This window comes from Panonychus citri, unplaced genomic scaffold, assembly GCF_014898815.1.
Source record: "Panonychus citri isolate SS breed McGregor unplaced genomic scaffold, ASM1489881v1 Contig00114, whole genome shotgun sequence".
Lineage (NCBI taxonomy): Eukaryota > Metazoa > Arthropoda > Arachnida > Trombidiformes > Tetranychidae > Panonychus > Panonychus citri.
Genome location: NW_026515519.1, coordinates 161,184 through 174,506, shown reverse-complemented (window position 1 = coordinate 174,506; position 13,323 = coordinate 161,184). Strand labels below are relative to the sequence as shown.

At 30.8% G+C, this 13,323-nt stretch overlaps 1 protein-coding gene across 1 annotated transcript in view; it reads right to left on the bottom strand.

The window, feature by feature from the left end:
* The window catches only part of LOC128390066 (neurexin-3a-like), a 44,819-nt gene that overhangs the window by 28,155 nt on the left and 3,341 nt on the right, over positions 1-13,323 (bottom strand). The window contains 2 exon segments of the mRNA XM_053349733.1: positions 10,822-11,058; positions 11,762-11,930. Coding sequence (XP_053205708.1) covers positions 10,822-11,058; positions 11,762-11,930 — 406 coding nt within the window.

Sequence of the window (13,323 nt, the reverse complement as noted above, 5' to 3'; positions counted from 1 at the left end):
AATAATTATCAATTTAGATGAGTCTAATAAACCAGGAAGTCACTGGGTTGCAATATATATCGATGATAAAAACATAAGTCATTATTTTGATTCTTTCGGAAGAAGTCCGAAAGGATTTCTATTGACATTCTTGGAAAGAAACTCAAAATATGTTTACATGAATTCAATCAAGTTTCAAGGAAATAACTCGGTAGCATGTGGATGGTTTTGTATTTTATTTATGTTCAATGTAAAAAATTTATCAAGTTTCTATAAAATTTTCAAAAAATGTAACCATGATGGAAATGAAAAAATCATTTATAAGAAAATAAAAAAGTTAATTTAATGTTCTGAAGTGTCCATAAGCATATGATTTCGTGTTATCAATCAGATATCGTTTATCTTCAAATGGAGTAACACATATCTTTCTTTGCTTTATCATTTGAATATTATGTTCACGAGAGTTCAACCTTATGAAGTCATTTGACTCGATTAATCCAGCATAGAGAGAGTTCGTATATGTTTCGAAATTGATTTTGTTTTTCAAAATCGCTCTCGGGACTCCTTTTGCCTTCTTTGTGACCCCATTGACAGTTTTAAGGGCGTAGAGCTTTGGTCTCAATCCAACAAACTCAATGATTGGATCATCAGGACATTCATCTTTTAAATAACCAATTTTTTTCTTATTTTGAGCTGAGTAAAGTGTATGATCAATTGGATAATTGGAAAAGTCCATGATTGATGAAAATCCTCTCAGATCTTCAGTAAGATCGCCAGTCTTAACATGATAAATCAAACTATCCGTGTCAGTATATATCAACTCTATGTTATCATTATAATGATGTTTAAACGTATCATAATGAAGTTGATACATTTTTAACTTAGCGAGTTCAAGAACAGTAAAGCCAACAGCAATTGGTTTATCCATTTTGACTTTCAACTTCTTCATTTCGAAAATCATCTTATCCTCTTCAAGTATCAAGAACTTTTGAACATGATTTTTCCTCAAAGCTCTAGCAGCGTGTGTATCAGTAACTGCTAATTCCACATTTATATGCTTCCGTTTGTCTTCGATAGTTTTTCCATATAGTGAGTTGACCATGAGCTTCCAGAAATCTTTTTGGAAATCCGTATTAGCAGCAGTTCGTTTTTGCGTACAAAAATCAACATATTGATACAACCAAGCCCTCTGATTGAACTTAAGGACTCGATGTACTTTGTCCACTTTCAATCCTTTTTCAATGTAAAACTTAAGTATACGATAGTGTATGACATAATTAAGTTTAGTGTAAAAAGTTGTAACTAATTTGGAAGTAGCTACATTCGTCAAACCAACGCCTGAAAGAATTTCAATGAGATTCTTTTGGTATGGACTATACAACTCTGATCCAATATGCATTTTGTGTGGAGCCAGTGGAAAATCATTATGTTCATCATGTAATCGATCTGGATAACTCAAGTCTATTTCCAATATGAAGCCAATATCAGAATCATCAGAGGTGTTGAGTATATCTGATAATGTGTTATCATCCACTACAACCCACTCATAACCATCAACAGGAAGACGTTCAGACATAGCAAATCCATAAAGGTTGTTAACGTCCAAGTAAAGTAGAAAACTTTTCTCATCATCGGAACGATAGTTAGGACAAGCTGGATTGTTAGGAATAACATGTCGATTAGTGACCATTGTAAGACCACCTCTAATACCCTTTTCAATCATCATCAACATGTCAATGTCAGTGAAAAGTTTCAACTCGATACGTGTGACTTTAAGAGCAGCTGACCAAGTCAATCCAGGAGCAGAATAATGATGGAGTGGATCAATATTGAAACTATCAAGACTAGTTGAACGAAAACTTTCAAATACCGCAGCTAATAACAACACATCAACCTTCAAATAAATATCATGAAGATCTTTAAGTGAACAACATGAGAAGTTATTCCAAACTTGATGAACAAAGCTGTATTGATCATCGGTAATGTCAGTATCTGTTAGACTTGAATGGAAAGCAGTTCGGTCAGGTATTGATGTTTCAGCAAATCGGGATAATGAATCTAAGTATTCATAAGGTAAGATACATTTTTGTGTCAACAGTGTCACATCAACGTTTGGAAACAGTTGAGTTAAAAACTTGACCTTATCTGGTGTATCAAGTGTGGTTGAAAGTTTGTCGAGACTTGCTGGAAGGAAAGCAAAACTATCCAAGAAACGAAAAGTACCAATGGTAAATCAATATATTTGTCGATAGTGTGAGGTATCAGCTGAGGAAGACGATTTTGTAAGTTATTATGATTGATTGCCTTTATTATGATATGTCCATCAAAATTTTTCAAGTTGTGGAAAATGACGGGAATTGTATTTGGCATTTTATATTCCAAGTTACATTTAACATGTGCAGCTCCACGATAAAGACCTGTCATATGATCATGATCTCTAACGGAATTTCCTGTTAATGGTTCTTGACATATATGACAGACTCTAGAAGATTGAAAATTTTCTTCATCTGCCTGAGACATAACAAGTGGTTTCTTATTGTTATATATGAACTCAAATATCCAATTTTCAGCTTCAAATAAACTATTTACAAATCTCTCACCAATGTTGTCTCCGAATCCAAAGTCTTTATAAACGATTTGATTATTCCAATCAACAACAACATATCCATAACTACAAGGAATCAGATCTGCGATTATCCCAGGAACTTCCAACTTTACATTTAAAGTTTCAAAATCTGCATAGATTGTAACTGGAAATTTACTCTCTTTTCTGAAGTCTTTTCGTTTCAGGATGGACATTTCAAGTGATGGTAATATCACAGTTTGTGGATGGAACAAGAGACAGTTAGTTACATGATTGTCCAATTTGTTCTGATCAGGAAAAGAAAAGAGACATCTATAACAAAAAAATCTATTCCTTGTCCCACATTTAGATGCAAATCTATTGAAGTTTTTGATGTAAAAGTAATGTCCATTGTGTAAGAATAAATTGACATGTCTCATTCTTTCTTGTTTAGTAATTTTGAGAGGAACAATAACTCTTTTACCAATGAGAAGTGAATAAACGTTGATACTGATGTCATTTTCCTTTCAAATTTGGTAATAGAATCAACAGCAACATCACCTCGTACATCAGAAAAGTCATACAAATGAGTAAAACGTCTGTAGCTGGATATTCGCTCTGGATGGTTCTGCGTTGTATGTAATGCAGATAAAACTGAATACATGAAACAATCTGTACGAGTTTCAAGTGATAACAGACATCTCTTTGTTTCGATAAACTTTGGAACCTTGTGGGTTATACATCCTCCAACATATGGTGAAAACTTTCCAACAAAATATCGATAACAGCCACATCAACCAAAATCCAACCAGAGCCTCTCATAGTGAATTGATCAATACTAACTTATATCATTCAGTTTATCAATTATGCTTGAGTTTTTATCAGTGCCGAGATAACATGGATCAATTGGTGATTGGAAAGTAGCATTTCGAAAATTTTCCCCTTCAATAAGTGGGTTGTAGAAAGTACCACGTATTGCAATTCCATATTTAATACATCCAAACAGCTGAATGAGATGATTCAACAAACCAATCATTTGATCCATAATTCTACCCGTTATCGTTAATATATCAAATTCATCCTCATCAACTTCATATCGATAGACTGTATAATGTCTAGCGAATGCTGAATCATGTAGAACAAAAACTCCAAATGTATCTGGAGCCATTACTCTATCAATTGAAGAGGTTGATTGTCCACACCATTGCATATGAGCTATCAAAAAACTTTCTCTAGCATATGAACGATTACATCTCAAACATGTATAGTCGTTTTGTGCTACTGGACTAACAACTTGCTGTTGGACTGGATTAACAACTTGATGAGTAGTTGGATCGATTAGTTGGTGTTGGATTGGATCAACAACTTGCTGATTAGCTGGATCGATAAGTTGGTGTTGGATTGGATCGATTAGTTGGTGTTGGAGCGGATCGATAAATTGGTGCTGAATTGGAGCGATTAGTTGGTGTTGGATTGGATCAACAACTTGATGATTAGCTGGATCAATAAGTTGGTGTTGAATTGGATCGATAAATTGGTGTTGGATTGGATCATTAAGCTGCTCATTGATTGGATCAGATATTGACGCAAATAGATCAGAAAGTTGTTGCTGGAAATCATTATTAAACCGTCGCTCTTGATTGATTGGATCTATAACTTGTTGCTGGTAAGGATCAACAGATGATGAAATCGAATGAACATATTGTTGTTGTTGTTCAAGTGGATTATTTAACTGTGATAAGTTAAGCTCATCAGGAAATAGTGCATTAAGGTCAGGCATATAACGTTCCAGTTCGTTAATAAGTTCATCATCAAGTAATCCTTCGCCGTTTTCATTTCGAGTACTATTAGTCACCTCCATAACATCATCATCATCATCGTCAGAGGATATGTTAACTAAGTCATTGTTATCATCTGTGAGATCAATATACTCAGGAGACTCGCGCCTAACCGGAGGATTGTTCACATGACTTATAACAAGACTGTTACGTGAAGTGCCCATTGAAAATAAGCTATTTCTCGAGCATGGTTGAGTTAAACAGAGACAATCATGTAAGATATATAGTTGAAAATTTCCATATGAGTGTTGACAACATGGACAGATGATAACCTAATATAAATCAAAATAATAAAATAATAAAATAAAAACAAAATTAGAATATAATATTAATTGCTTGTATTCATTAAGAAACAGAACTATATCCATCAGGATACATAAGATCAGCTTTCACAAAGGAAAAGCTAAGAAATCTATGTATAACTGAATTTTAAAGTAATGTGAATTAATGAAATCAGTAAAATAGTATAATTATGATGAAATAAACAAACCATTATACTTATATTTTGGACCGGTAGAAACAAAGAATTGAAAGTCAATTTGATTGAAATAATGAGAAGAAGTTTGATGTTGACAAGTAGAGAGTGAGAATGAGAATGATACTAAAACAGTGAAAGTTTACCCTTTTTATACTAAGATCAATTAGATCTTCAACAGTAATAACGTAAGACATTCTTGTTACTTTAATCTTTACTGTGATTGGTTAAATCTGTTTGTTCAACATTAACATTAATTACGTAAGACATTCTTGTTACTTTAATCTTTACTGTGATTGGTTAAAACCGGTTTGTTCAACATAAACATTAATTACGTAATACATTCTTGTTACTTTAATCTTTACTGTGATTGGTTAAAACTTGTTTGTTCAATATTAACATTAATTACGTAAGACATTCTTGTTACTTTAATCTTTACTGTGATTGGTTAAAACTTGTTAGTTTAATTTTAACATTAATTACGTAAGACATTCTTGTTACTTTAATCTTTACTGTGATTGGTTAAAACTTGTTTGTTTAATTTTAACATTAATTACGTAAGACATTCTTGTTACTTTAATCTTTACTGTGATTGGTTAAAACCTGTTTGTTCAACATTAACATTAATCACGTAAGACATTCTTGTTACTTTAATCTTTACTGTGATTGGTTAAAACTTGTTTGTTTAATTTTAACATTAATTACGTAAGACATTCTTGTTACTTTAATCTTTACTGTGATTGGTTAAAACCTGTTTGTTCAACATTAACATTAATTACGTAAGACATTCTTGTTACTTTAATCTTTACTGTGATTGGTTAAAACTTGTTTGTTTAATTTTAACATTAATTACGTAAGACATTCTTGTTAATCAAACACCTAATTGTTTTGTATATAAATGACAACTTCAATCAAAATAAAATCATTCAATCTTCACTTCTCTCTTTGTTAACTTCAAAACACAAAATGTCTTTCTTCCTTTTTCTTTTTCTTTTCTTTTTCTTAATTTTACTTGCTACTTCACTCTACTTTCTTTTCCATCATTTTTATCATGGTACATCAGAAACGGTTTTAAATTTTCCAAAGACTTGTGAATCTGCTAAAGGTGAATCGGTTGAACGAACTGTTCTTTTAACTGATGAAGAGAATCGAATAGAGTGTATGGAGTAAGTATATAATTATTTTCATATTTAATCATTTTTATTCAATAATTAACTAATTTTTTTCTTTAAATTATTTACTTTAAAGGTATTTGACAGATCCTGCCTTGCCATTGAGTATTCAGCACATTCGTATGATGAGAATTTTACAAAATTTGCGTGATGCTCATTGGATCATTCCTACAGTTAATAATTTGTTGGGTAGGCTTCGATGGGTCATTCTAAATGATCTTGATTATGCTGTTGGAGATGTGAGTGATGATGATGATAATAATGATAATGTGAATGCTAATCCAGAGGAAAATGTCAATAATAATAATAATAATAATAATGATAATAACCATGGAAATTTGGGATTCGATTTTGATGCTTTCGATCGATTCGTAGATGCTAATCTCATGCGTATTATGGACCATAATGATGATGACAATAATAACAATAATAATGATAATGAAGATAATAATAATAATCAACCAGATATGGAAGAAGAATTACTTCGTTAAATTAAATAAAGAATATTAATTTGATAAAAAGTTTAATTCATTTTATTTTCATCTTTTAAATAACATAGTTCGCGAATGAAAATCATTCAAAGAAGAATCAATTTGAGGAATTTCTTTGGCCCCAGTTATTATAATTGAGCCTGTAGTATAATAAATAATTGTTACATTTTCTATTTTCATATAAATAGCAGGGTATATTTCGGGTTCATATTTAGTAACACTAGAAAAGTTTTATCAGATCACTGAGTTAAATGCGTATGGAAGGAAACTATGAGCAGTAATATTAACGACTTTGATAAAAGTTACATTCCGATTTGTAAATATTTCTTGCAAAAGATAACCAGGTAATGTAACATCTTTAAACCCTGTTGCTGTTATTTTTCCAGACGCAAATACTAAAAACACACCACCATTTTTACGAATGACTTGAGCGTTAAATTTCTTCTTTCTACCAGAATTATCAATATTTATAACAACAGGTCCATCTAACTTCCACAAGGAAACAATATTGACGATTTTATATTTTAGTGAAGTTGTCTCTTCCATGATAAGATGAAGTATGAGGGTAATGTTTTGTTAAGTACTTTCCATAGAGTTGTGAGTAATATTAGAATCGTTAATACCAATATCACTCTTTTTATCATTATTTTCACCAGTTGATTCCAATTCTTTATCTTGTTGAACAAGCTGATTAGTTGAAGTTGATGGTGAGGATATTTCTTTTGGAGTAGAATCAGCTTCTTCTATTTTGGCGATCTTTTTAGCACTTTCACTGTTGTATGTTTTGTCTTGAGATGGTAAATCGAATTCAGGTTGGATTAATAGTACGAAAGTATGTGGTTGGATTATCAATTGAGCGATCCGATCACCTTTTGATACAATATGATCACTTCCACCAAAATTGAAAAGTAGAACTTTGAGAGAGCCTTTATAATCTGGATCAATCACACCAGCACCAACAGTGATGAAATTATTCCAGGCTAATCCAGATCTCGGTAAGATATGGGCGAAGTGGTCGAAAGGTAGATCGATTATGATGTCAGTTTCAATCAGGTTTTACCTTTAGCTGGTACTACTGTATCAACTGCACTGTAGAGGTCAAGTCCAGCGGAATGAGCTTTCCACACGTTGGAACGTGAGCGTTTTTAGAAACCTTTGATATCCAATGTAAACAGACATAACGCATTATTCATCAATGAATGAATGAATGATTGAATAGAAAGATTTAACCTTTTATACTTTTAAAAATGTCCTGGAGATGACATTTGTATTAACTTGAACTAAAACCAGTTTTTATTAGAGGTGGAGTAGAAATGATAGTGTTATTTCTATGACACTATCTACGCTTGCGTGTTTTCATTTTTTTTGGAGTAGAAATGACAGAGGTATTTTCAGTACTGGGGTGGAAATGACAGTGAGATTTTAATGACTGGAGTGGAAATGGTAAAGGTATTTTTGGGACTGGGGTGGAAATGGTAAAGGTATTTTTGGGACTGGGGTGGAAATGGCTTGGGGTGGAAATGGCAATGGAGTGGAGATGGGGTATGGGTGAGAGATATACATTTTCCCCTACTGATATGTAATAACTTTCAGGGTAAAGCTAAAAGTTACCTGAACTTTTCATGATTCATTCCCATTTAAAATCCCCATGAACCTGATAGTTAACATGGTTATCCAAATAATTTTGTATTTTCTTTTGGTAAATCAAATTTAATATTCATAAAATTTTTTTCTCCTTCATAAACATTTGAGCATCCGAAGATTCTGAGGAAAAGTTCAGCCTTATGAAAGTGTTCATCGTGTGAGTTACTCCTCATTTTCATCACACTGATTTAGATTAATCTATTTTTAATTGTTGGCTGATTAAAGGGGAAGCTGATTAGGATTGTAATCTTGGTTGCTTAGCAATTAAGAGCAATTAGTGTGTTAATATGTGAGCAACTTGTTAATCATAATTAGAGGTTGACATGATTACTCTTAATCTCTGAATTCAGATCACAACTTTTTTATCCTTCTAATCATTCTGAACGACGATAAACTCAACTTGTGATCTGATTTTTTTTCTTCTATTTATTCAAAGAATCTGAGAATCAATTGTATGAGTTAATTAGTTGATCAATCACATGGAATTTCTTGTGTTTTCTTCGTTATCATGAAAAGTTTCCGATTCTTAGGAATTCCACTCAAGAAGAAAGTTCTCAATCACCCAATTTCCCATTCGAATGATCAAATTTCGCCATGGAATCGAATAGATTTTACCTGTGGTTTATTCTTGTATTGAACTTTTCTGAAAGAAAAATTGACTTTCATGTAAAAGAGAAAACATGAAATTATCATTTCATAGAAACTCGAAGGTGAATCAATGAGTTTAAAGACATTGGATAGAAACTCAACATGAATCATGATAATGTTGTGAGATATTATGATTCCAAACTGGGAGGATGAAGAAGGTGAAAAAAGAAGAAGAGAAAATAAGATTTTTGGAATTTCGATTGACATTGAATTTGACAACAAGAAGATGATTCTGATGAAGATGATAGAAGAAGATGTTCTCAAGAAAATGAGATGATCTTTCAAGTGTAAGAATTCTTGTAGAAAGGAAGCGAAAGAGAAGAGGAAATAGATTAGACAGAAAAGCGAAAGAAGAGAAAAAAGAACATTCAGAGGAAAAAGTTCGAAAAGAAAAAATAAGAAAGAAGAAAAATTTGTGACAATATCATTCGTTCCAATCAGAATCTCTTCGAACAGATAATATAATATTGAGATAGAACTTTTTTTTTCTCTTCCAAAGTTTTCACTTTTTTCTCATTCCATTTTCTCTTACCTGTTCAATTCACAATCTAATAACTTATATCTAATAATAATAAAATAATATCATCATTATCATTATCGTTCTCATCATCATCATGCTCATGTAAGGCGACAAGACAGTTTTCATCATTATCATCATAGGAAGATAAGTAAAGAGGAAAAAAAATTTTCGAAAAGAAAAAGTTGAAACTTTTTTTTTTTGATTTTCTCTTTTACCATTGATACACCTGAAGGAATATCCTGATAATAATATTCACTTTCAAGGTTATTTCATGATGAGGAAAATCATCATCATGGTTATCCTTATGTCTCTCTCTCTCTCTTTAAGACTTTTTTTTTCATTAGAATGAACAAAAAGTTTCAAAATACATTAACAGTGATTCCAATTTTGAATCAAGAAACTGAATCAAAAATCATCACAAGGAATCAGCTCAACAATCAAGGGATTTTGATTGTTACAATTGATGAACTGATTGTATGAGGAAAATAAATTTGATACATTTATTGAGTTTAATCATTAATAACAATCAATATAAAAGTGTAATCAGTTTCTGATCATTTTGATGATGAAAAATTGACAGGGAAACAATTACAGTTTCAATCAATTAAATTTGATTACTTGAAACATTAACATAAGTTTATTTAACTTTGTCTTTTTATCCTCAATTATGTTAAATTAAATTAAATTAATTTATCATCAAAACTTTTTTCCTTAATGATTATGTTATCATTGAACATTGACTCTCAACAGTTGCATTACTATTAAAGGTTAATTGTTGATGATTAGAAACAAATAATCATTAATCAAAGTAACATGTAATTTGAGAAACAACAAACATGGATCCTTAAAATAGACTCACCAGAATTTATCCTAAAGAGAAAAAGTCAGAATCAAATGCTAAGAATAATAATTGTTTCCAGAACGTTGCCATGGAAACCGAATGATAATAAAAAAAAACATTCGAGAAAAAAAAAGTTCTAAAAAAACGAAAGACTCGAAAGTTATCATAATATTTATCATTAGTACTTTTAGTCTTCGTGATCAAAAGCTAACTGATCAAAGGTAAATTAAATTAAACAACTAAATTGTTGATGAAAGATTCAAGTGAAATCAACATAACTATTATCACAGCGAGAATAGAATTGATTATGATAATTAATTGTGAAAATATCAAACATAAATCATGATTAAAAGACGAGAAAAAAAAACTTTCTTCACAACCTATTATTAAATTAACTATTTGGTTGGCTAAATTGTTATTATGATTAGTATTGATTGATTAAATAGTCACCAAATTAAAAGGTAATTGTTCAAATTAAGGTGTAACTTGACTTGTTCATGTTGATCAAATTCACATATAATTGATTATATGAATTTATCAATTTACGATCCATTGATTTAAAAATGAACCATTTACATGTCAAAGTAATTAAGTTAATTGTTGTTGTTTTCTCCTGATCAACTAATTCATTTAAATTGACAATAACTCACGTTTATCACAATGATCACCGATATAATCGAGACCTCGACAATCACATTCAGCACCAGAATCGGTATTAATACAAGTCCCACCATGATTACATGGATCAGAATCTGAACAGGGTTCACTTGTATCACGACGGAGGCCATTCCACTTAATTGGTTCTTGTCGATGATGATTAATTGATGAAGATCCAGTGATTAAATTGTTATCATCTTCACTTTGGTAAATAATATTTTTAATTTGACCTGAAAGATGTAAAAAAAAACAAACGATTAACCAAATTGTAAACACTTTGTATTCAGAGATTGGATTTAATGTACACACACAATGTGATTTATTAACCTACGATAAGTTGATCAAGTTAATTATTAAATTGCATTGATATTTTAGCAAATTAATCAAATTTTCACCTTAATAACAATGTAATTACTCAGAGTAAATATATTTTATTAATACTTTCGTAAGTTTTATTTTCATCTTGTTGTTTTTACTTCATCCTTAATCTCATGGGTAATCCATTAAGTGCTAATCTTATGGATTTGATTGATTTTTTTTCCTTCTCATCTTCCATTTTTTTGTTATCTTCATCATCTAGTGACTTTATTCTGGCTTCCATAAAGATGAAAATTCAACAAACAATGATGATGATAAATCTTTAGGATTTACCTGATGTTTTAACTACGAATTGAGAATCAATCTGACAATCAATTCATGGTACAATTACAATAGATATCAAGGTGAATCATATTAGTTTTGTTTTCTTTCCTCATCTCTGATTTAATATGAATTCTGATTGAAACCTTGTCTCTCTCTCTCTCTTGAAAAGTTACTTATCATCATCATGAATGATTGAAGTTATATATAAAAAGGTCCATTCAATATTATCCTTTGGCTCAAAGGAAGATGAAAATATGAACAAAGATGATGATGATAAGCTTATCTTCTTACCTCTGTATGTTGGTTCAAATAATATCCATGGAAGATGAAGATTGACAAATTCAGATGGATAACTGTTAACAGGAAATCCACCGATAAACAGGTAATCCATTTTAGTTGATTTTTCATGTTGATGGTCAGCTGATGGACGAAGACTCCTAATTGATGTTTCTCCATCAATCTGTCAACAAAATCAACGAGAAAAAAAAAGACAATTCAATTGAAGCAATTAAAAGATTCACAATAAAGTAAACATCAAACAAGAATGACAATTGAAAATTTAAATGGAAAATCCGAATCCTATTGCAATTACAATCTAATTGTTATCTAATCCTTGATGCTACAAGTTAATTTGTTTTAATTGTTATTTCTGTACAAAGGTTTATATTGAAATAATGATTAGCAAGCAATTTAACACTCAATTACAATCAATGATTTGTCACCCAAAGCCAAATTTTATCATGTAATTTTATCATAATATCAATTATGAATTTCCAATCCATCAGCTTAATCACTCTGATAAAACACTTTAAAGTTTTAAAGGTAACTACACTAATATCTAAAGTCTAAATTGAAAATAAGCCTCAGGCAATTTAGTTAGTCATCAAATATTTTACGTTCAATTAAAGTTAATCAAGAGCAATATATTAACATCATCATCGTGACAGTACATTGACTTTCAACATGATTAACTGAAAGTTGAGATTCAATTTGATGGTTGAAACAAAATTCAAAACAAATCATGAAACCATGAACAAAAAGTAAATCATCATTAATAATCATCATTAGGTTTTGATTAAAAGTTGAAACTATTATATTGCTACATTGAATTATCATGAACATTATCAACAATAGTGAAAGAAAAAAAAATAAAAGCAAATTTAATCAATGAACATGATTATCATGATTATCATGATTATCATGGTGATCACAAGATGGAAGGTTAAATGTATTAATAAGCTGAAAAGGTAAGAATTTTTTTTTCTATCGCATTCTGATGACAGATTATCGTTGATTCCTGAATCCAATTCACATTCAATACATGAGAATTTTTTTCTCTTCATTCTCACCCTAAATTCAGTTGTCTCTGTGAATATAATTTCACCCAAGAAAGAGGAAAAGAAAGGGAAAGAACATAAAAAACATTATCTCATGCTAATAATAGGAACTGAATAATAATCATAATTGATAGTTGCGAGTTGCGAGTTGATGATTTGCGTGAAAAAAAAAATTCATACAGATCACACCCTGTATATGAATTAAGTTAAGGTAGAGGAGAAGAAAAAAAATTAGCAATCAATTCAGTGAATTGAGATGAGATTCTGATGAGAGGATAGATGAAGATGAGTAATCTGTAATTGAGTATTATCATCATCATGAAGATAATGATGATAATCATGATAATGAACCTGAACGAGATTGTGAATGAGACTTTACTATGGGATTGTAATCATTTCTCCCTCCATGAAACCTGGAACCGAGGGGGGAGGGAGACAGAGAAAATATGATTCCATGAAAAGGAAGATAATGATTCCTTGATGAAAGAGAGATAAAGTTTCAGTTTCATGATTCAA